Source organism: Amblyraja radiata, chromosome 3, assembly GCF_010909765.2.
Source record: "Amblyraja radiata isolate CabotCenter1 chromosome 3, sAmbRad1.1.pri, whole genome shotgun sequence".
Taxonomy (NCBI): Eukaryota; Metazoa; Chordata; class Chondrichthyes; order Rajiformes; family Rajidae; genus Amblyraja; species Amblyraja radiata.
The window spans coordinates 104,597,662-104,623,073 of record NC_045958.1 but is presented as its reverse complement, the minus strand read 5'-3'; the positions used below and the strand labels follow the sequence as shown (position 1 = coordinate 104,623,073).

The 25,412-nt window shown below is 44.1% G+C and overlaps 1 protein-coding gene across 2 annotated transcripts in view; it reads right to left on the bottom strand.

Annotated features, from left to right (window-relative positions):
• Positions 1–25,412, bottom strand: part of lifr (LIF receptor subunit alpha) — a 119,712-nt gene that overhangs the window by 19,142 nt on the left and 75,158 nt on the right. The window contains exons 3-12 of one of the 2 annotated variants that reach the window (XM_033018492.1): positions 23,066–23,332; positions 19,033–19,150; positions 17,215–17,372; positions 13,740–13,906; positions 12,135–12,318; positions 9,418–9,690; positions 7,582–7,711; positions 4,471–4,634; positions 2,677–2,822; positions 943–1,108 (exon numbers count right to left, since the gene is read on the bottom strand). In XM_033018492.1, coding sequence (XP_032874383.1) covers positions 943–1,108; positions 2,677–2,822; positions 4,471–4,634; positions 7,582–7,711; positions 9,418–9,690; positions 12,135–12,318; positions 13,740–13,906; positions 17,215–17,372; positions 19,033–19,150; positions 23,066–23,332 — 1,773 coding nt within the window. The remainder of the gene's footprint in view (positions 1–942; positions 1,109–2,676; positions 2,823–4,470; positions 4,635–7,581; positions 7,712–9,417; positions 9,691–12,134; positions 12,319–13,739; positions 13,907–17,214; positions 17,373–19,032; positions 19,151–23,065; positions 23,333–25,412) is intronic. The other variant, XM_033018493.1, reaches the window with a different exon arrangement.

Here is a 25,412-nt window from a genome sequence, read left to right as displayed (position 1 = left end):
GCTGGACCTTATCTACATGGACTTTAGTGAAGGCTTTGACAAGGTCACCCATTGTGGACTAGTCTGGAAGGTTGGAACATGTGCGATCCAGTGTGAGTTAAACAATTTGATACAAAATCGGCTTGGTGGTAGAAGGCAAAGGGTATTAATGGAGTAGGAAGGAACTGCAGAGGCAGGTTTATACCGAAGGTAGACACAAAGTGCTGGAGCAACTCAGCGGGTCAGGGAGCATCTCTGGAGAGAATAGGTGACGTTTTGGGTCGGTGGGGGGGAAAACTGGTAGGAAAAAGCCACAATAAAGCAGGGCCGGCAACAGATGACAAAGGGTGGAGCCCATAATGACCCAATGTCGACTGGGGAAGAGGTGATAATGAGATAGATAATGAGATGCTAACAGTGAGACTGGTAGGACTATTCGTGGGAGGGAAGGGGGGTGAAGAGAGAGTTGTAGGACTTGCTTAAAATTAGGGAATCAATGCTTATACCACTTGGTAGTAAAGACAATACCCCAAAGGGTGTTAATGGAGGTTTGCTTTACAGATTGGAGGCCCATGACCAATGGTGTGCTATAAAGATTGGTGCTGGGCCCTCATTGCTTTATGTTGATTATTGTCACATGTACCGAGGTACAGTGAAAAGCTTTGTTTTGCATGGTACCCAATCAGGTCAGATATACCATACATAGATACAATCACTTCAAACTCAGTACAGTAGATAGAGCAAAGGGAAAGATACAGAGTGCACAATATAGTTCTCAGCATTGTACGATACGATAGAACTTTATTTATTCCAGGAGGGAAATTGATCTGCCAACACATTTTCTATTGTCTATTGTCTATTGACTCCAAGCATGAACATCTCTTGGTTTTGTAAGTCATAATTAAATAAGGAGGATGCTACAGGTGTTAATTTTCCTGGACTATTCCTTTCCCAGTTACTCACGAGCAATCTTAGTTTTGGCATGTGCGACGTCGCTCCATTTACTCCACTTCCAAAAAAGTACGGATGAATATCGAGCTCTGATAGAATACTCTGTGTTGGGCCTTAAATCAGTTAATGTCATTGTGTGCCATTGATTCATTCCTTTTCCGGTCACCGAGCGATTAAGCTGCAAAACAAAAATATTCATAGATTAGACAAAAAGATATCAAATTAAAAACCAAAAGCTTCATGTCCTTGAAATCAAAATAATAAACGGGGGCACACTGGGCAGCAGAGTTGCTGCCTTACAGCGCCAGAGACCCGGGTACATCCACACACACACACAGTAATAGACAATAGACAAAAGGTGCAGGAGTAGGCCATTCGGCCCTTCGAGCCAGCACCGCCATTCACTGTGATCATGGCTGATCATCCTCAATCAGTACCCCGTTCCTGCCTTCTCCCCATATCCCCTGACTCCGCTATCTTTGAGTCCTATCTAGCTCTCTCTTGAAAGTATCCAGAGAACCGGCCTCCACCGCCCACTGAGGCAGAGAATTCCACAGATTCACACTCTCCGTGTGAAAAAGTGTTTCCTCGTCTCCGTTCTAAAGGGCTTATTCCTTATTCTTAAACTGTGGCCCCTGGTTCTGGACTCCCCCAACATCGGGAACATGTTTCCTGCCTCTAGTGTTTCCAAACCCTGAATAATCATATATGTTTCAATAAGATCCCCTCTCATCCATCTAAACTCCAGTATACAAGCCCAGCCGCTCCATTCTCTCAGCATATGACAGTCCCGTCATCCCGGGAATTAACCTTGTAAACCTACGCTGCACTCCCTCAATAGTAAGAATGTCCTTCCTCAAATTAGGGGGACAAAACTGCATACAATACTCCATGTGAGGTCTCACTAGGGCCCTATACAACTGCAGAAGAACCTGTTTGCTCCTATACTCAACTACTCTTGTTATAAAGGCCAACATGCCATTTGCTTTCTTCACTGCCTGCTGTACCTGCATGCTTACTTTATTTGACTGATGAACAAGGATCCCAGATCCCGTTGTACTTCCCCTTTTCCCAACTTGACACAATTTAGATAGTAATCTGCCTTTCTGTTTATGCTACCAAAGTGGATATTAGTGTGTGTGTGTGTGTGTGTGTGTGTGTGTGTGTGTGTGTGTGTGTGTGTGTGTGTGTGTGTGTGTGTGTGTGTGTGTGTGTATACCATCTACTTCATTGGAGACCATCGAACTATTTTTGATCGAATTTTACCTTGCGCTAAACGTCATTCATATTATTCTCTTTATCATGTATCTGTACACTGTAAATGGATCGATTGTAATCATGTATTGTCTTTCCGCTGACTGGTTAGCACGCAACAAAAGCTTCTCACTGTACCTTCGGTACATGTGACAATAAACTAAAATCAAATATATCCACCATTTTTTGGCCAACTTTCTCAAGGCAGGCGATTTCATTCTTGCCCGTCGAAACACCTTTTCATTTCTCTTCCCATATTCATCTGCCCAAGACACTGGATGGCACCAGCCCCAACGTAAAAGGTCCAGCCACAGAAACACTGCAGCAACAGGTGGTGATCATGTTCACCCCACCATCCCAAATTAAATCTGGGCTGCAGTATTCAGATTCACACAGAGGGAAAAGCTCCTTAGGAAAGTCAACAGGTCAAGCCCAGCAAAAACTAACAACGTCACTGAAGATCAAGAGAAACGTGCTTTGGTATTTACTTACTGTCATAGTTTTCCCAAGATTATCGTGGATCACAATCTCACAATCCAAGTCAATGCCTGTGTAATCCACTCGATCTGACCAGGACACAGTGACACTGTCTCTTGTTACCTCTTCCCGTTTCCATTCATAAGGAGCAAAAGGGCGAACTGGAAGGAGCATTAAAAAGTATATGAAACACTTGCCAGCGTCTTGGAAAAACATTCCTTCTTAAAGTAAAATCAATGGTGCTATTTCAACCAGATAAAGAATTTGTAAGAGGATTGATAGCTAAGTTAATTATTTTTCCAGAGTGCAGGGCAGCACAGTCACACAGAGCTGCTGCTTTACAGCATCAGAGACCCGGGTTCAATCTTGACCCTGGGTGCTGTCTCTGTGGAGTTCGCACATTCTCCTTGTAACCAAGCGGGTTTAAACTGGGTGGTTTCCCATATCCCAGACGTGCAGGTTTGTGGGTTCATCAGCCTAGTAGTATGTAGTGTGGTGAAACAGAACTAGTGTGAATGGGTGATCGATGGCGGGCGTGGACTCGGGCAGGTTAATGGGCCTGTTTCTATCTTTCATTCAAACAGAACCAATTACAGGGGCACATTGCAAATTCTCTTAAAGGAGCAATTACTGTGAGATATCAGAGGTGGTGTGAACAGGTGATCGATGGTCCACCTAGACTCAGTGGGCCTGAGGTGCCTGTTTCCATGCTGTATCTAGGGTTGCCAACTGTCCCGTATTAGCCGGGACATCCCGTACATTGGGCTAAATTGGTTTGTCCCATACAGGACCGCCCTTGTCCCGTATTTGACTGCTACTACTCGGGTCGAGGAGACTGTCGGGTCGGAGCGCCACGTCGGCCCCGCCTCACCCGTCCCCGACGTAGTGCAGCCCATGGAGTGCAGCAGCAGCAGGAGCAGCGCCTCGCCCGTGGCCCCGTCGGTCTGCAGCCCGGCCAGCTGTCCGACCTTCGGACCTTCGCCTACCGCCGACACCACCACCACCCCTCCTTCTCATGGCCGATCATCGGTTCATGAGTTGGATGAGGTGCCAAACTTTGTGTGAGGTCGCGCGGCCCAGGCCTAAACTCCTCAGCTGGCCCGCCGGCTGGACTTTGTTTGCACTCCAGCACCTGGGCCAACTCATCATTCACCCAGCCACGGACGAGTCGGTCAACGAATTGCCGTTGGGAATTTGTCCATATTTTGACCTTTTGTCCCTTATTTGGGAGTGGGAAAGTCGGCAGCCCCAGCTGTATCCTACATTCAATACCAGAAGTTTAGTGGAAAGCTCTCTCCCGTTGGCTTTATAATAACAAAGTGCCAAAATGCACTCTTATTTGCAAGCAGAAATCCGTCGTTACCCTCAAAAGAATCAGAAAACAGCACATTCCTTCAGCTAAAGAGACACAAAATGCTGGAGTAACTCAGCAGGACAGGCAGCATTTCTGGAGAGAAGGAATGGGAGACGTTTCGGGTCAAGTCCCTTCTTCAGACTGGTGTCTAGACTGGACGTCCGACTGGCACCAGTCTGAAGAAGGGTCTTGACCCAAAATGTCACCTATTCCTTCTCTCCAAAGATGCTGAGTTACTGCAGCATTTAGTGTCTATCTTCAGTTTAATCCTTCCTACACATTCCCTCAGCTATGCAGATTTGTTTTATGGATAACCTGGTCTGCCAATCCAGTTGGACTGGGCCATTGCCGAAGATTCAGTACCCTGTACCTGAACAAGTCTTGGTGCAGTCACAGGTTAAACTTAAACACAACAAAAAATCAGGAGAGGCTTTTCTTTCATTTGATATACTTACAGACACGGGTCACGTAAACAGTTATGCTGGACTCAGCTTCTCCCAGCGGGTTTTTCCCATGTATTGTTATATTGGTTTTACCACTGATGTTTGAAATGGGGTAAGCACACCAGTAATCTGGATAAACCTGAGAAGCTTCCTTACATAGCAAAGAGTTCTGTGACCTAAAGAATGACAAAGAGTTGGTGATCATGTATACAACTCAAACGTAAATATTTGAAAACTACTGTTGAGACTGCCAACAGATACATGACAATAAAATAATTTAGTTTAGTTTATATATGGTCACGTGCACCAAGGTACATTGAAATGCTTTTTTGTTGCGTGCTATCCAGTCAGCGGAAAAAATATACATGATTACAATCGAGCCGTCCACAGTGTACAGGTACAGGATAAAGGGAATAACGTTTAGTGCAATGTTTAGTATAACGGTACCGGCCCAGATAAAATGTCCAGTAAAATCTGATCAAAGTCCGAGGGTCTCCAATGAGGTAGATGGGAGGTCAGGACTGTTCTCTAGTTGGTCATAGATGGTTCAATTGCCTGATAACAGCTGGGAAGAAACTGTCCCTGAATCTGGAGGTGTGCGTTTTCACACTTCTGTACCTCTAGCCTGACGGAGAGGGGAGAGGAGGAAGTGACTGGGGTGAGACTGGTCCTTGATTATGCTGCTGGCCTTGCCAAGGTCGGAACACCTGGAAAGAAACTGTCCCAGAATCTGGAGTTGAGCGTTTTCACACTTATGTACATCTTCACAATATTCCCTTAATCGTTACACTGTGGACGGCACGATTGTAATGATGTATTGTCTTTCCGTTGACTGATTAGCACACAAGAGCTTTTCACTTCGGTACACCTGACAATAAATTAATTATTCTTGCCCGATGCAGTGGGGAGAAGAGGGAGTAGCCGGGGTGAGACTCACCCTTGACTATGCGGGTGACCCTGCTGAGCAACCGTGATATCTCTGTGTCTCCTTCTCTTCTGACTCTCAGCCTGAAGAAGTGTCTCGACTCAAAACGTTACCCATTCCTTCAATCCAGAAATGCTGCCTGTCCCGCTGAGTTATTCCAGCATTTTGTGTCCATCTTAAGTATAGATGCAATTTGGTCTCATAAGCCTAAAATAACAGGCTGATTCTGGGAGGGTTCCGACCCAAACTGTCACCTATCCATGCTCTCTAGAGATGCTGCCTGAGCCGCTGAGTTACTCCAGCACTCTGTGAAACGTCACCTGTCCATGTTCTCCACAGATGCTGCCTGAGCCGCTGAGTTACTCTAGCACTCTGTGTCTATTGCTGACTGGTGTGGTTTGGAATGGAAATAATATCCAGGACACTAGGGCAATTCCACTTACATGAAATTATCTCACAGGATCCCTTTTACCTGTCAAAGTTGACAGACACCACAATGCGAAACACAGCCAAGAGTAAAGAGTGTTTAATTGCCATGAACACCGGGTGCAATAGCAGTCTTCTTGTTTTGCACAGAGTGTGGTAGATGCCAGGCTGAGGAGCATTACAAATTACCCACGGTATAGATGAGTGTCAGGAGAATTAAAGGAGAGTTAATGGGCACGAGAGATGCAAAGTTATAGGGAAATAGTAGCAGAATGCTGGAGTAACTCAGTGGGACAGGCAGCATCTCTGGAGAGAAGGAATGAGTGACGTTTCGTGTCGAGACCCTTCTTCAGACTTACTCCAGCATTTTGTGTCTACCTTCGATTTAAACCACCATCTGTAGTTCTTTCCTACACATGGAACCTTCTGAATTTGTAGTCGGCAGGGCAGTACTCTGCATATGGCCAACTTGGATGTGTTGTGCATACTAACGTGCTGTTGGTGCCCCCTTAAAACTGTCTAATGAAGGTGATTTGACTATATTGTTGTCTAGTTTATTCCATTCCCTTAAGGTTCTTACAAAGAATGGGTTCTTATAAATACCTGTCCTGGCGAATGGGATTTCTATTTGCATATAATTTCTCTTTCTTGTTCTCCTTTCTGTTGAGTATATTATGTATCTATCTTCAGTTACGCCCATGATCCCCTTTTGAATCTTGTACAACACGGCGAGCCTGTTTCTTGCCCGTCTTGTTTCCAGCTTTTCCCACTCCAGGTCAGACAGCATCTGGGTGACACTGCTACCTCTATTGTAGTTCCCGATGCAAAAGCGGCTGCTTTCCTCTGTACCCCTTCTAGTTTGTTGATATGACCAGTTTTGAATGGGTCCCAGGTGCATGAAGTGTATTCCAGTATGGGTCTAACCAATGTTGTATATGCTGTGGTTTTCACTTCCTTTGGGCAGAACCAGAGGTTTCGTCTAAGGAATCCTAGTGTCTGTTTGGCTTTAGTGACCGTGTTGTGTACGTGTTCTCCCCACGAAAGCTTGGTATCAAGATGAACTCCAAGGTATGGTTGTGAACTTGGACGATGAAGTATTTGTCCACAGAAGACGTAGTCTCGAGTAGGTGGTTTCTTCTTGTTTGAAATTACCATAATTGAGCATTTGGTTGGGTTGAAGCTCATCTTCCATTACGTTTTGCCATAATTCCAAGGACTTAAGCTGTTCTTGTAAGGAGTTGATATCCTCTACATCACTGACAGGTGTATGTACAAGACAATCATCTGCAGAGAGTCTTGTTTTACAATTTATGTGTTCAGGTAGATCATTAATGTATGTCAGGAACAACAGTGGCCCGAGGACCGTGCCTTGTGGTACTCCTGACAGTACTTGTTCTTCTAAAGAAATGTTTCCTTCACAGGCCACCCTCTGCATCCAGTTTGTGAGAAAGTCCCTAATCCAGTTATGTAGACTATTTCTGATGCCATAGTAATCCAGTTTTCCGAGGAGTATTTCACAAGTAACTTTATCGAACACTTTCGAAAAGTCCAGGATTGCCTTATGTATAGATTTCCCCTTATCTAATGCCCTTGTGATGTCATCAATAGTGACAATGTTGTGTTTCTGTTGATCGTTTTGCATGGTAGCAGAATTGAATTGGAACTGGTTCAATAAACTGAATGGCCTCCTCGTTCATAGTTGCAAGAAACACCTGTCAGCTGACAAACAAATAATATTCACAAGAAGGGAAGACATGGATATTGAAACCTACCCAGTGTTGAGATGATAGAATGTCCTACGCTTTGAGACCAGCCTAGTCGACCTTCCTGGGTCCCACGTGCAGTTTAACGTTTGTAAATCCCGCGTTTCACAGCTGACATTTTTTGGTGCATCAGGCGGATCTAAATCAAAAATTAAAAATAATGAAACAATAACGCAGACCTTTGTAAAACAGTCATGCAACTTCCGCTCGATCCGCCAAGGCCTGCTGATCTCCAGGCAGCTACACATTTTAACTCCCCTTCCTATCACCATGTCGACCTTTCTGGCCTGGGCATCCTCCATGGCCAAAGTGGGGCCACATACAAACTAGAGGAACAGCACCACATACTTCGCTTGGGTAGCGCACAATCCCACGGTATGAATATTGAAGATGGACACAAAATGCTGGTGGAGTTCAGCGGGTCAGGCAGCATCTCTGGAGAGAAGGAATAGGTGAGGTTGCAGGTCGAGACCCCACACCAAACATAGACGGGGCGATCGTTTCGCTGAACACCTTCGCTCAGTCCACCTGGGCCTCCATGATCTCCTGGTTCACTGTAACTCCCATTCCCTCACTGACCTTTCTGTCCTGGGCCTCCTCAATGGTCAGAGTGAGGCTAAATGTAAATTGGAGGAACAGCTTGGGCGCCTTTTGGCGGAATTGGAGGAATTTTTTGCTTGGGCGCCTTTCAACCCAGCGGTACGAATATATCTCTAATTTCAAGTAACCCTTTCTTCCTTTCTCTCTCCGTCCTTCCCCCACTCTCGTGGTTGTACTAGTTTCACTGTTATCATGTTGAGTTTCATTGTCTAACTCGTTTACAGCTAGCTTCCAGTCTGAAGAAAGGTTCCAACTCGAAACATCACCTATTCCTTTTCCCCCCGCTGAGATGCTGCCTGTCCCAGCATTTGTTTGTTCTATCTTCGGTACAAACCAGCATCTGGAATATTCATTCCTACACGATACAAATATTGAATTTTTCAATTTTAGGTAACTAACCTACAAAGAAACCTCCTCCTTCCCTTCTCCCTCCCCCATTCCCCTTCTCTTCCGTGTGACCCACCTAGATTTGCACCCATTTATCCCCTACCCCCTCCCCTTGTTCCCTTCCTTCCTCTTGCTTCACAATTTTCATCTCTTCTATTCTACTTTTTGTCTGTTCACCTCTAGCCTTTGTCCAACCATCTGCCGATCCCATACGAATTGACGTGAAGTTCGAGGAAGTCCGCGGGAAGTTCGCGCTAGGCGTACGCCGTCAAGACGCTGCGTACAGCGTCGAGTCGGTGTGTACAGCCTCAATGCGGCTGCGGGCCAGCAGGCCGTTGCCGCGTGGAATTTTTGAACAGTGTCAGCTTTTCGGAACCCCGCGCGATGTCGGGACCAGCTCCGCACAACTCCACACTCCTCCGGCGATCGAAGTGGGACCGGCTCCACGAGGACGTACGGCTCAAGTGACCACGTTAGGTCGCGCTTGCCGCATGCAGTCGCATGCTGGTGGGACCGGCCCTTTACTCCAGCACTTTGTATCTTTATTTCTCCATCAGCCTTGGAGTGTAGTTTACAGATTGAGCAATCAAACAGACCAGACGTGGAATAGGTGCCTCGGACACAGCCGGATGCCGTTGAGACAGTTAATACTCTCAGTGGGTTATTTCGGGCAGGGGACGGGGATGGTGATTCCGACGTACATAAAATCTGACTTGTGCAGGGGTTCGTGGAACGTTACACTTACGTAAGATGGGGAGTGCCTGTACTCCCGATGCACACACACCCAACACACACACTTCAATTTTCTTTGGTGCCCAAACTGAAACCAAATTCATGCCCATTCAAACTTCTACTTACAGCCAATAAATATAACTGCTCCATCATATTTTTCCCCGGACATCTTGCAAACGACATTTGTTCCAGATTCTATCGACGGAGAGACATTCGGCACTCTGATGGCCAGGCTCCTGTCACTTAATTTGATGAATGACGTTAAGTTGTCAAAAGTTAACGTCTCCGCATGCTCTCCTTTCCCAGCTACACAACAAAACGCCGGATTGGAACCAGCTTCCAGAACAGTTCCCTCCACTGGGTAGATTTTAAGGGAGGTTTCATTAGACACATCCTGGCCTGAAAAATAATGTGACAACATATTTATTATCACCTACAACAGATTATACAATGACATTTGGCAGCACAGTAGCGCAGTGGGCAGAGCCGCTACCTCACAGCACCAGAGACATGGGTATGATCCTGATCTCTGGCGTTGTCTGAGTGGTGTTTACATATTCTCCCTGTGATCTTGTGGGTTTCCCCGTGGATCACAAGTTTCCCCCCACATCCCAAAGGACATGCATGTCCGTAGGCTAATTTGCCTCTGTTAATTGGCCCAAGTTACCAAATTTACAGTACCTGCCTCAACTACCTCCAGAAGTCTATAACAACATTTAAAAGGCATTTGTACATGTACATGGATAGGTCTTCATCAGGTCATAAGTGATAGGAGCAGAATTATGCCATTCGGCCCATCAAGTCCACTCCGCCATTCAATATGGCTGATCCACCTCTCCCTCCAAACCCCATTCTCCTGCCTTTTCCCCATAACTCCTGACACCTGTACTAATCAAGAATCTATCTATCTCTGCCTTAACAATATCCATTGACTTGGCCTCCACAGCCTTTTGTGGCAAAGAATTCCACAGATTCACCACCCTCTGATTAAATAAATTCCTCATCAGCTCCTTCCTGAAGGAACGTCGTTTAATTCTGAGGCTATGACAAACCTAGACTCTGCCACTAGTGGAAACATCCTCTCCACATCCACTCTATCCAAGCCTTTCACTATTCTGTATGTTTCAATGAGGTCCCCTCTCATTCTTCAATTTGCCCAGTGCCATCAAATGCTCATCATATGTTAACCCACTCATTCCTGGGATCATTCTTGTAAACCTCCTCTGGACCCTCTCCAGAGCCAGCACATCCTTCCTCAGATATGGTGCCCAAAATTGCTCACAAAATTCCAAATGTGGCCTGACCAGCGCCTTATAGAGCCTCAGCATTACATCCCTGTTTTTGTATACAAGCCCACTTGGAATAAATGCCAGCATCACATTTGCTTTCTTTACTAATGATTCGACTTGCAGATTAACTTATTGGGAATCTTGCACCAGCACTCCTATGTCCCTTTGCACCTCCGATTTCTGGATTTTCTCCCCATTTAGAAAATAGTCTGCACCTTTCTTCCTACTACCAAAATGCTTGACTCCACACTTTGCTACACTATGTTCCATCTGCCTCTTCTTTGCCCACTTTCCCAACCTGTCCAAGTCCTTCTGCAGAGTCCCTGCTTTCTCTGCACTACCTGCCCCTCCACCTATTTTCGTATCATCCGCAAACTTGACCACAAAAACCTCAATCCCCTCATCCAAATCATTAATATACAACATGAAGAGTAGCGGCTCCAGTATCGACACCTGTGGAACACTGCTAGTCACTGGCAGCCAACACGAAAAAGTCCCCTTTATTGCCACTCTTTGTCTTCTGCCATCCAGCCAACGTGCTATCCATGCTAGTATCTGCCCTTTGGTCCCGTGGGCTCACATCATCCTTAGCAGCCTCACGTGTGGCACCTTTCTGAAAATCTACAGTAGGTAAGCCACATCCACTGGTAGGATAGGTTTAGAGGGATATGGGCCAAAAACAGGCAGGTGGAACTAGTCTAGATAGGGTATCTTGTCAGCATGGGCAAGTTGGGCTGAAGGGCCTGATTCCATGTTGCATGATTCTATGATTCTAAGTTCTTGAACCTGGAGGTCAGTGATTTCAGGTTCCTGGACTATCGTTCCAATGGAAGGAGTGAAATGAGAGTGTGGCCAGGGTGCCATGGGCCCTCTGATGTTGCTCTATTAATGTAGATTTAGAGTAGGGTGATTAATGGTCAGCAGCGACTCAGCTATTCCATGGTATATCGCTACATACAACACAGCTTCATATCAATGAAGCCCATGCGTCACACTTGTTCACATCATTGCAACAATCAAACCTTTCTCCCTCTTTCGCACTGGAGTAAGATATGCCTCTTATATTGCTTGATACTATTATGATCGCTACTGCAGGTCAAGTGGACTCGCTCCCGGCAGACAGCAGGCCCGAATCGCCCACCGCGGACCAACCTCGGACCAGCCGCCCAGTAGGCTCGGACCACCCGCCATGGTCTCCGGCAGAACCTGGAACCTGCTCGAAGACTCGTCAGACAGCGTAACTGTGAGGGAAACGGAGAAGTTGGGCGCAAGGGGCAAGGACCGGTAGATGGGTGAACCGGGGGGAATTATTCCACCGCTTTCAGGTCGGCTGCAAGGAGGCGCTCCCAGCGGAACACAATGATGGCCGGGCGAGGAGAGGAGAGGGACGTTGATTCGCAGGAACTGTTTCAGTACATCGAGCGCACGGGCCAACCGGACTTTTTATCTTTGAATAAAGGCACCAAAAATGTCGGGGCCCACGTGCGTAATATATACAAAAATAATTTCACTGTGCAGTTGCATATGTGACAAATAAAGCAATATTGACTTTACCTTCAAGTTTTAATGGTGAGCTCCATTCACTCCATGCTTTTCTACCCATGAAGAGGGTCTTCTCATCATTGCCAATGGAACGTATCCTCACTAAGTAGGATGTACACTTGAGAGGCATATCTGATGTCCAAGTCGTATGCAACACCCGATTATGGGTATAGTTCAAGGTTTCACTGTGGTTTCCCTGCAAAAATCAAATCACAATTTCGTCATTTCATCAACTGCTCTCAAACAATAAGCCAGATTTTCCAACAAAGCTCATCTGTTCTTAACTAGTAAAAAAAACACAGATCAGTGTATAAACAGTGCAGTTTGCTGACCAGCAACTGTTGATGCTAGTTTACAAAAAAAACACAAAGTGCTGGACTCACTCGAACTTCTACAGGTGCACAGTAGAGAGCATGCTGACTGGTTGCATCGTGGCTTGGTTCTACAACTTGAGCGTCCAGGAGCGGAAAAGGATGCAGAAAGTTGTAACCACTGCCCAGTCCATCTTCGGCTCTGACCTCCCCACCATCGAAGGAATCTATCGCAGTCGCTGCCTCAAAAAGGCAGCCAACATCATCAAGGACCCACACCATCCTGGCCACACACTCATCTCTCCGCTACCATCGGGCAGAAGGTACAGGAGCCTGAAATCTGTTACATCCAGGTTCAGGAACAGCTGCTTCCTCACAGCCATCAGGCTATTAAACTCGCCAACAAACAGACTCTGAACTGTAACAGCCTATAAATAAGCACTTTATCTGCTTATTTATGTATATATTGAACTGAATCTGTATTTTTGCTTACAATATTCTGTTGTGCTGCAGCAAGCAAGAATTTCATTGTCCTATCTGGGACACATGGCAATAAACTCTCTTGACTTGACTTGACTCTTGACTCAGCGGGTCACATGGATAGGTGAAATTTTGGATGAGGAAAGACACAAAGTGCCTGTATCTACCCAGTTTATTACGTTGCCAGTAAGATAAGCAGATTTGTCCAATGTGGCTTTCCATTTGCCTAATTATCTCAATTATAATCTCAAGTTTCCCTTTATCCACCTAGATTACGTTGCCAGAAAGATTAGCAGATTTGTCAAACGTGATTTCCCTAATTGTCCTAATGATACACTGAAAGTTCTGCTCTTCCAGTGAATACTAGTGTTTCCCAAAGACAGACATTAAATACTGAACAATTAATCAGTATTTATAATTTAATAAACACCGATTAATCAATTAATCAATTAATTAATTAATTAATTAAGTGAATCATTGAATCTCCTTATTCACCACAGAAGTGCAACAAATTTGATTTTAGGAAAGATAGGCCCGAAACGTCAACTTATCCATGTCTTCCAGAGATGTTGCCTAACCAGCTGAGTTATTCTAGCTATTTGGACAGGGGTTTTTTGCACAAATGAGCATCTGCGGTTTCCTTGACTCGAATTTTGTTTCAATATGTTTGTCGCCATCACAGCCTCGAAGAAGTGAGAAACAATACATGCAGCAGGCAGTAGACATACACTGTTGGCTGCAATAATACTTCACTAATGTCATAATGTTCCTAATGTCATAAAGAAGGGCGTTAATTCTCCACATCTCATGCTACCATTTCACTTACCACCGAGACCTCTTGCATGTCATATGCCAGGAGAACTTGGATTTGGAAAATCATTTTTAAATCCATTCCGTAAGTGTCTCCTTCTTCAAACCATTCCACCTGCATCATCTGGGAATTGGACGGATCTTTAAATACCCTCTTGAGTTTCGGCGTGTAAGGTACAAACGCTGAAATAGGGCAGAGAAACAAAAAGATTACAGCCTGGAGAAAAGCCATTTGCTACATCAACGAACATGCAAGAGGCATATTTTCTAGGTCTTGCTACATGTAGGCATGGCTGGGGGTGCATGTATAGTATTGAACACTGCGCAGTCATCAGTATTCTAATCATGGACTATCTTAGAAAGGCCCTTGATGGAGCAGCTAGAGACTGTTAGGGCTAGGATATTTCCCTGAGAAACCAGAGTATCAATCTCACACAGTGGTGTTCTGGGGCTGGGATGTGTGAGCCTCCACCAACCACGATCATCTTCCTTTATACAAAGTATGACTCCATCCAATGAAATCTTTTCTCTTCAATAACCACCGACTTTAATTTTACCAGAGCGGCAGAGTGGTGCAGCGATAGAGCTATTGCCTCACAGCGCCAGAGACCCGGATTCGATCCTCACCACGGGTGCTGTCTGTACGGAGTTTGTACATTCCTCCCGTGATCGGGTGGGTTCTCTCCGAGATCTTCAGTTTTCTCCCACACTCCAAAGACGTACAGGTTTGTAGGTTAATTAGCTTGATATAAGTGTAAATTGTCCCTAGTGCGAGTAGAATAGTGTTAGGGATTGCTGGTCGGTGCGGACTCGGTGGGCCGAAGGGCCTGTTTCCGCGCTGTATCTCTACACTGAACTAGAAAAAACTAAATGGGGCTCATCGATACGACACATGGTTAAGTGCTGCCTTGATGGCAAATGCAATCGGTTCCCACATCATCTCTGGAGTTCAGCCCTATAGGCCAAAGTTATGATGAAGTCTGGTCAAATGGCTGTGGAGACCCACATTCAGCATCAGCGTTACATTACTGGATCAGTAAGTGCTGCTTGACCGCACTGTCCACAACATCCACCATCATATTGTTGGTGACTGAAATAGACGTTTGGATGATAATTGACCAAATTTAGTTTAGTTTCGAGATGCAGCAGGGAAACAGACCTTTTGGCCCACCTCATCCAAGCCAACCATCGATCACCCTTTCTCACGAGTTCTCTGTTAACCCACTTTTCTGAAGAAGGGTCTCCACCCGAAACATCGCTCATTCCTTCTGTCCAGAGATGTTGCCTGTCCCGCTGAGTTACTCCAGCTTCAGGTGTCTATCTCCACTTTTACATCTACTCCCTACACACTTGAGGCAATTTTACACAATCCAATTAAGTTACAAACTCTTTACGATGTGGGAGGAAAGCGGAGCATCCGGAGGAAACGCATGTGGCAACGAGGAGAACGTACAAACTCCACACAGACAGCACCTGTTGTCAGGATTGAACCTGCATCTCTGGCGCTGTGAGGCAGCTGCACCCCTGTGCCGCTAATACCTATCATGAACAGGACATACCTACAGTCAATTCCAATGTTAGTGGAAAATATTTGTGCGATTATTTAAGGATTTGGTAATGGCCACATTTGGATTGCAATGTACTCTTTACCTTGAGTAGGATATACTCACCTATCAGGGGGTTCAACAGAGATTTACTGGGTTAAAAGCTGTAAGAGGCAGCTACCTAGCGAGCAAGAACACTAAAGACTCTTTGGAGTGTAGAAGAATGAGGTGGTATTGTTGTTAAAAAGAATGAGGGCTTGGAAGTTCTTTCACCTGACTGTACACGCTGCTTCACAGCTCCCCATAGTCTAAAGATAATTGGTCAGCAAATTAAGCAAGATGAAGAGTAAACAACTTTTAAAGAGTTTCTAATTTGCTATATTTGATGCTCGGGCGACTCTAGCGGTCAGATATATCAAAGACAGCAGTTAATAAGAGTCATACAGCACGGAAAAATGCCCTTCAGCCCAACTTGCCGATGTCGACCAAGATGCCCCATCTAAACTAATCCCACCTACCTGCGTTTGGCTTTATCCCTCTAAACGTTCCCTATCCAGTTGCTCTAGATGTCAGCTGATCTACATCGGTGAGACCAAGCGTAGGCTTGGCGATCATTTCGCCGAACACCTCCGCTTGGTTCGCATTAACCAACCTGATCTCCCTGTGGCTCAGCACTTCAACTCCCCCTCCCATTCCGAATCTGACCTTTCTGTCCTGGGCCTCCTCCATTGCCAGAGTGAGCAGCACCGGAAATTGGAGGAGCAGCAGCTTATATTCCGCTTGGGCAGTCTGCACCCCAGTGGCCTGAACATTAACTTCTCCAATTACCGGTAGCCCTTGCTGTCTCCTCCCCTTCTCAGCTCTCCCTCAGCCCTCTGGCTCCTCCTCTTCCTTTCTTCTTCCTGCCCCCCCCCCCACCCTGCTTCAGTCTGAAGAAGGGTTTCGGCCCTATTTCTTTTGCACCCACTGAGTTTCTCCAGCATTTTTGTCTATCTATCCAGTTGATAGATTGTTGGCCACTAACGAAATGGACAATAAACCCATTTCTGCTCCTTTTTTAAATCTACTTTATCACATGCACATTTTTTATATGTATGTTATCACATTACTAGTATAGATGGGACATATTGGTCGGTGTGGGAAAGGTGGGCCGAAGACCCTGTTTTCATGCCATATGCTCGATGAGTAGAGGCCATTCTAGACGAGACACCATAAAATAGATTGTGCGATTGGCACCCTTACACAACTGCTTGATAAGGAGTATAGATACTCACAACCTTTTTCAGAGTTGAAGATTCTAAAACTAGAGGGCACAGACTGAAGGTGAGAGGGGAGAGATTGAAGAGAGACCTTCGGGGCAACTTTTTTCACCCAGTCCGTTTCTGGAATGAGCTGTGAGAGGAAGCCAGAGAAGCGGAGACAATTATGATCTTTAAAAGACATTTGGACAGATGTATGGACAGGAGGGGTTCAGAAGGACATGGGCAAACGAGACCAGCCCCCAAGGCCAAGTTGGTCGGGATGGACAAGGTTTGTCGATCGGCATTATTCCATGTTGCATAGCTTTAGGACTCTGAATGTGCGAGTGGGTTTGTGTTGCGAAGCTGGTACTAAACATAATTGATTACAAATCAATTTATTTAGATTGTATGATTGGGACTCTTACACAACTGCTCAATAGGTTTGTACCACATTCTTCCCTTTGTACCATCTTCAGAAGTTCGGTGACTTGTTAAAAATGGGTTGCCTCTGTATGAAGATTGGGTAGAAATAAATTTGATAAAGGTTCTTGTAATTCCAATCCTTGTGGGGAGACAACAGGGGAGGTGTGGACAGTGAGTCAACAACATAAAACAAACAACTTGCGTTCTGGAACCACATTCGTGCAATTAGCTTGAAGTGAAAACTTATTTTAAGAATCTTAAGCAACTAATCGTAATTACTTACCTATATCACTTTCCTTCACGGTGAATTTTTCTGATGTCTGGGTGCCCAGTTCATTAGTGGCAGTTATTTGTAATATTCTATCATTAAATAGTAGAAATTCGGATTCAATAAAGTTAACCTGCCCCACTTGTGCGCAGTTTGGTGACCTGGAAATAAAACTGGAAAAAGAAATTGATCACTTTTTGTTTAAAGAAATGTTATTCTTTTTTTTTCTTCCATTCTACATTTAAAGTAACACATGGTCCCACAAGTACATGTACCATCCAGTACCATTAGGCCAATTTTGGAACTTGAATGGCGACTGGTATTAGATAACTGATTATAGGAGACATTGTAATATAGACAAATTCATTTATTTTATTCAATATTGTCATACTGGAAAGACTATTTAAATGTTTGCAGCACCTTACACCACCTCAAGACATGTTGGGCCAGCTTTAGCCGAATGTCTGTCTCTGGGAAATACTAGTATTCACTGGAACAGCAGAACCTTCAGTGTATCATTAGGACAATTAGGGAACTCACATTTGACAAATCTGCTAATCTTTCTGGCTACGTAATCTCGATGGATAAAGGGAAACTTGACAATATCATTAAGATAATTGGGCAAATGGAAAGTCATATTGGACAAATCTGCTAATCTTACTGGCAACGTAATCTAGGTAGATGAATGGAAATTTCAAAGTATCATTAAGACAATAATTTACAAATGGAAAGTTACAACTGACAAATCTGCCAATCTTACTGGCAATGCAATAAACTGGGTAGATAAAGGCAAAACAGTACGTTTGGTGTTTTTCCATGTTGGAAAGGCATTGCAATAATGTGTCATATAAAGTATTACTGTATGAGGTTGGGTGGGGTGGGGTGTGGTGGATGTGGAAATAATGTCATGGAGTGGGGTTTGGCTAACAATAAACAAAAAAATTGTTGGAATGAATGCACACTAATTCAAACTAAATGTCAAAAATAAAATGTTAATTGAAGCTCCACGGTTATTTTGAAAAGAGATTGAATAATGAACTTTTTCCCTAATATTTTCCAAAATGGTCATTTAGTTTATTGTCACGTGTACCGAGGTACAGTGAAAAGCTTTTGTTGTCGCGTGCTATCCAGTCAGCGGAAAGACTATGCATGATTACAATCAAGCACCTACTAAGCTCAGTGGATACAGGCATCCTTACAACATCAGGCTATAGCAGACAGGATTCCAGCTTTGATATCTGGTCTGTACAGTGTCTGCTGGGCCCAGCCACAACAGGGCTCAGTTCCCTGGTCTAGGATCATACAGGTAGTACAGGAAAGGAGAAAACTGGCCAGGTCCACCAACTGCTTATTTCATTTTTAAAAAATGGCTAGTACATATAGATAGCAGGCAAATATCAAATCAAACAATGCAGCACTTAGATAAGACACGAAGTGCTGGAGTTACTCAGCACTTCTAATGAAGGATCCCAACACAAAAAGCCACCCATCCTTTTTCTCCAGAGATGCTGCCTTACCCACTGAGTTACTCCAGCAGTTTGAGACTTTTTTTGTAAACATTTGCAGTTCCTTGTATCACTTGCCAGGCTTTGTCCTGCCCCTACTATCCTTCCAGTACCCGTCCCCCCCCCCACCACATCAGTCTGAAGAAGGGTCCCAACTCAAAACGTCACTTATCCTTATTCGCAAGAGATGCTGCCTGACTCGCTGAGTTACTCCAACACTTTGCGTCTATCTGCAAGTCTTTGCTTCTACAATGCTGCACTTTATATGTTTGTTTTAAATATGACAGTACAACAATAATGCAAGTTCACAGAAACAAAGACAACTCACTGGCAACAGCAAATGTAGTTGGTTTCTATATTTGTGTCTCTTCCACGGTCCCATGAACAGTTGAGTTTAGTAAAGTTGTGAGTTACGCACTTCATATCTCGAGGGGCATCTGGAGGATCTGAGAAAGCAAGAACATTGCAATTACAGGGTCTGAATAGTTAGGGCAGATAAAGAACCACCCTACGCTGACCAGTAACGAAATACGTCATGCATATTTGATTTATCTAGTTCCACATCTGTCCAATTCTGCAAGTGAACTATTTGAGATCGAATCCATCATTTTAATTTTTTCCTTTTTTGACTGCATCAATAGACTTGATTTGTTTTCTCAGGAACGTCGGAGGTTGTGGGGAGATCTGATGGAAGTATATAAAATTGTGAGCGGCATGGAGAGGCTAGGCAGTCAGATCAGAAGGGAAGTTGTGCAGAGCATTGGCAGTTGCAATTTAATCCTACTAAATATGTGGTCATGCGTTTTGGGAAGTTAGATAGGTGTAGGACATACACAGTACATGAGAGGTACAGTGCCCTCCATGATGTTTGGGACAAAGACTCATCATTTATTTATTTGCCTCCACTACTTAAGATTTGTAATAGAAAAAAATCACACGAATAAAGTGCACATTGTCAAATTTTATTAAAGGCCATTTTTATACATTTTGGTTTCACCATGTAGAAATTACAGCTGTGTTTATACAAAGTCCCCCCCATTTCAGGGCACCATAATGTTTGGGACACATGGCTTCACAAGTGTTTGTTATTGCTCAGGTGTGTTTTAATGTCTCCTTAATGCAGGTATAAGAGAGCTCTCAGCACCTAGTCTTTCATCCAGTCTTTCCATCACCTTTGGAAACTTTTATGGCTGTTTATCAATGTATGGACCAAAGATGTCCCAATGAAAGTCATATAAGCCATTATGATACTCAGAAACAAGAATACAACTGTTAGAGACATCAGCCAAACCTTAGGCTTACCAAAATCAACTGTTTGGAACATCATTAAGAAGAAAGAGAGCACTGGTGAACCGCAAAGGGACTGGCAGGCCAAGGAAGACCTCCACAGCTGATGACAGAAGAAAGCTCTCTAACTCCCCGACATCACCCCCCCCCCCCCCCCCTCCTCCACACCACCCCCTCTCCCACACCATGGTGGAATTTTGCATTGGGGAATGGGTTGCATTGGGTGACCAGGCCTCCCGTGTGACTAAAGAAAAATCCACAAACACCTGTCCGACAGATCAGAAACACTCTTCAGGAGTCAGGTGTGGATTTGTCAATGACTACTGTCCACAGAAGACCATGACAGATATACAGACGCTACACTGCAAGATGCAAACCACTGGTTAGCTGTAAAAATAGGATGGCCAGGTTACAGTTTGCCAAGAAGAACAACAACAGTTCTGGAAAAATGTCTTGTGGACAGATGAGATGAAGATTAACTTATATCAGAGTGATGGCAAGAGCAAAGTATGGAGGAGAGAAGGAACTGCCCAAGATCCAAAGCATACCACCTCATCTGTGAAACATGGTGGTGGGGGTGTTATGGCCTGCGCATGTGTGGCTGCTGAGGGTACAGGCTCACTTATCTTCATTGATCATACAACTGCTGATGGTAGTAGCATAACGAATTCTGAAGAGTATAGACACATCCTATCTGCTCAAGTTCAAACAAATGCCTCAAAACTCATTGGCCGGTGGTTCATTCTAGAACAAGACAATGATCCCAAACATACTGCTAAAGCAACAACGGAGTTTTTCAAAGCTAAAAAATGGTCAATTCTTGAGTGGCCAAGTTAATCACCTGATTTGAACCCAATTGAGCATGCCTTTTATATGCTGAAGAGAAAACTGAAGGGGACTACCCCCCAATACAAGCATAAGCTAAAGATGGCTGCAATACAGGTCTGGCAGAGCATCATCAGAGAAGACACCCAGCAACTGGTAATATTCATGAATCGCAGACTTCAAGCAGTCATTGCATGCAAAGGATATGCAACAAAATACTAAACATGACTACTTTCATTTACATGATATTTCTGTCCCACAAACATTATGGTGCCCTGAAATGGGGGGACTATGTATAAACACTGCTGTAATTTCTACATGGTGAAACCAAAATGTACAAAAATGGCCTTTATTAAAATCTGACAATATGCACTTTAACCACATGTGATTTTTTTTCTATTACAAATCTCAAATTGTGGAGTACAGAGGCAAATAAATAAATAAATGATGGATCTTTGTCCCAAACATTATGGAGGGCACTGTATGGGGAATGTCGATGAACAGAGGAACCTTGGGGAATCAAGCCGACAGTTTCCTGAAGATGGTAGCAAGTGGATAAGGTGACGTAGAGGGTATCTGGTATGCTTACTTTCATAAGTCAGGACATAAAATGTAAGAGTTGGAATACTACGTTGCAACTTAATGCTTGAATTAATTAATTAATTAACTTTACAAAACCCTGGATACACAAAACCACTGGAGTAACTCAGCGGGACAGGTAGCATCTCTGGAGAGAAAGAATGGGTAATGTTTCGGGTCAAGACCCTTCTTCCGACTGAGTCAGGAGAGCGGGAGATATAGAGATAAGGAAGTGTAAGGTGTGAGATCTAGACATCAAAGGGGGTGGAGATCAAGGAAAATGTAGAACAGATCATTGTCAGCTAGAAGACGGTAACAACAAAGCAAACAGAGATAAAATGTAATCAGGGACAGTCCGACTGGTCAGAGAACTGGGAAGGGTGAGGGATGGAGAGAGTGGGAAAGCAAGGGTTACTTGAAGTTAGAGAAGTCAATATTAATACCGCTGGGGTGTAAGCTACCCAAGCGAAATATGAGGTACTATTCCTCCAATTTGCGCTGGACCTCACTCTGACAGTGGAGGAGGCCCAGGACAGAAAGGTCAGTGTGGGAGTGGGAAGATTAGTTAATGTTAAGCAACTGTGAGAACAGGTAAGTTTAGATGAACAGAGCGGAGGTGTTCAGCGAAATAATCGCCGAGCCTGCACTTGGTCTCACCGATATATAGGAGTCCACATCTGGAACAGCGGATACAGTAGATGAGGTGACCGATATATAGATTAGATAGAGGTACATAGAATTAAAAGAGGCTTTGACAGCGTGGATAGCCACAATCTTTTTCCAATGGGAGAGGTATCAAAAATAAGAGGGGATAGGTTTAAGGCAATTGAAAGGCATTGCAAAGTAAGCGATGGAATCTGAAATAATACATTATATTTAAGAGACATTTAATTTTAAATAAGCATAGAAACATAATGATCTATTGCAGGCAAATGAGATTAGTGCAGATGGGCAAAAAGGTCAGCATGGACCAAATATATAGTGGGCCGAAGGGCCTGATCGGTGCTGTACAACTCTCTGACTCTACCTTCTGGTTTACAGTACAGAGTATATAGTTTTTCCCTGGATTCTCCAAATTTGACTTATTGATCATACTGTTGATGCAGTCATAATCATACACCAATGAAACAGACCCTTTAGCCCAACTTGACCAAGATGATTGAATTAATAACTTTATTGACCAAGTATGTACACATACAAGGAATTTGCCTTGGTGCTCCGCCCGCAAGTAACAACACGACAGACAGTAAACAATTAAGAATAAAACATGAAACATTAAAACATTAAGAATAAAATATTATAGTTCAAACATGTGAATGAAAAAATACCAGAGCAAAAGGAGGCTACAGACCCAAACTACACTAGTCCCACCTGCCCGCGTTTAGCCCATGTCCCTCTATCCCATCCATGCACCTGTTAACATATCTTTAAATGTTTATAGTATTTATTAAATGTTATAGTACCTGCTTAAACTAACTCCTCTGGTGGCATGTTCCACACACCCACTGTGTGGAAAGAAATGCCGCGCATATTTCCCCTCTCACCTTAAATCTATGTCCTCTGGTTCTTGATTCCCCTACTCTGGGTAAAATATCAATTGATTTGTAACTCAAAATGTGAACTCCCCTTATATAGAGCATTGTGTCAGCATCCCTTCATTGCATACTCACATCCTGTTTGAATTAACACAGTGTAAGACTCCTCTTCCGTCATGCACGTCAAATTTCCCCCCTTGCTGCTGGTCAGGGCAAGGTTGATCAGCATCGCCATGCTAGCATTGGAGCCGATCTTAATGATTTGGCTGCTTGGAAGCTCGTTGCCACCATATTTCCATTGGACCTTATCAGCGGTTCCTTCTTTGCAAAAGGAGCAGGTTATATTGTGGCTCGAACCAACATGAGCAACCAAGACCTTGGCAGAAATGGAACCACACGGATCTAGATGAACAAGAAAAAAAACTTTTAGTTTTGTTATATCCTAGTTGTAGAATCATAATCGTAGAGCACGGTGGCACCTGATGAGCTGGGCACGTCTTATAATCAATTGGCAACATTTTTATGTTCATATCAGCTGCCCTCACCTCAGTTTTTGTTCATTTTCCCTCTCTAACCACCCCCGCTGCCCCATTAGCCAGACGACCCACTGAGTAATACTGAAGGTTATTTGTTGTGTGTAGGAAGGAACTGCAGATGCTGGTTTAAACCGAAGATAGACACAAAATGCTGGAGTAACTCAGCAGGACAGGCACCATCTCTGGAGAGAAAGAATGGGTGACATTTCGGGTCGAGACCCTTCTTCACATTGAAAGTCACGGGAATGGAACCAACTCGTTTCCCTTTCCCGCGACTTTCAGCCTGAAGGGTCTCGACCAGAAACGTCACCCATTCCTCCTCTCCAGGTGATTTGCTGCGATCGGATGACCTTTCTTCACCTTATCCAACAACAACCCAAGCCTCGCATCCAAGATATCCAATAGATTCTTCTTTAGTATCAATCTTTCTATTCCCCTACTCTCTACAAACATTAAACACACCTAGGTTAAATGTCAGTCACACATTGCCACCTCTTCAGCCTTGGTTCAGTTTAGTTTATTGTTACGTGTACCGAGGTGCAGTGAAAAGCTCTTGTTGCATGCTATCCAGTCAGCGGAATCGAATATAATCGAGCCATCCACAGTGTACAGATACATGATAAAGGGAATAATGTTTAGTGCAAGTTTGCCCTATATTGTGGGCCATTTGGCCATTAATTTGAGAAGTTTCAGTTTAGTATGGAAACAGACAGTGTAGAAACAGGCCCTTCTAGTCTACGCCGACAAGCGATCACACGTACACTAGTTCCATCCTTCACACTGGGGACAATTTACAGATGATAATTAACCAACACACCTGCACATCTTTGGAGTGTAGGAGGAAACCGTAGATCTTGAAGAAAACCCACGCGTTTACGGGGAGAACTTACAAACTACGTACAAACAGCACCCATCGTAAGGATCGAACCCGGGTCTCTGGCACCGTAAAGCAGCAACTCTACTGCGGCGCCACCGTGCCACCCTGTGTTGAAATCAGTACTGGATGTTGAAGCATGAACACTGATTAGAACAAATAATCATGGCTCAACTACCCATAGCCCTGTCCCTGACATAAAAAATCAAGGGGACATTTTCAGAGGACAATTGACCTAGAAACCCACACATCTTCTCTGAATCAGCTCACAAAATGGGGAGCTTTGACCTGCGTTCATGAATCTTCCAGCCTTTGTAGCTTCACAAAATTCTGACATTAGAAATGTAACCAGTAGTATAGTCATAGAGTCATACACTGTGGAAACAGGCCATTTGGCCAAACTTGCTCACACCGGCTAACATGCCCCATCTAAACTAGTCCCACCTGCCTGCGTTTAGCCCATATCTCTCCAAACCTATCCTATCCATCAATGTACCTGCATCTGTCAGTAGAGGGGGCTGCAAACCTGCACTGCCCATAATTTCCAAAGCAGCAATTTATTTCTATTCCATATAGAGGCTAGAAAAACAACATCTGAAAGCAAAGGGCTGAAAGCAAGGTTTCTGTCAAAGCATGTGTTTTTTGCTCTTGAATGGAAACAATTCATTGGCTCCCAACATTAAAAATAAACTCCAGTAACAAAAACAATCTGTATTAAAAGAGAATAGAGAGTACAGGAACTGCTCATTAATCCTTGCATCCCCTCTCTCTCCCCCACTCGTCATTGTACGAGTTTCAAAGTCGTCTTGTTGAGTCTCATTGTCTGTAACTCGTTTTCACCTACTCCACAGCTAACAATGGCCTGTTTCCTTTATCATCATTACTTTTTTACATCTTTTATTCATTTGTTCTATATCTCTCTATGTAACCATCTATATCTCCCGTTTCCCTTTCCAGTCTGACGAAGGGTCTTGCCCCAAAATCTATACATAACTAAAACTCTGATCTTGTGCTCTTCCGGTTTGCTCGGTTTTTCTATTTGCATAAAAACAATAGCGCTACAATTTTCACC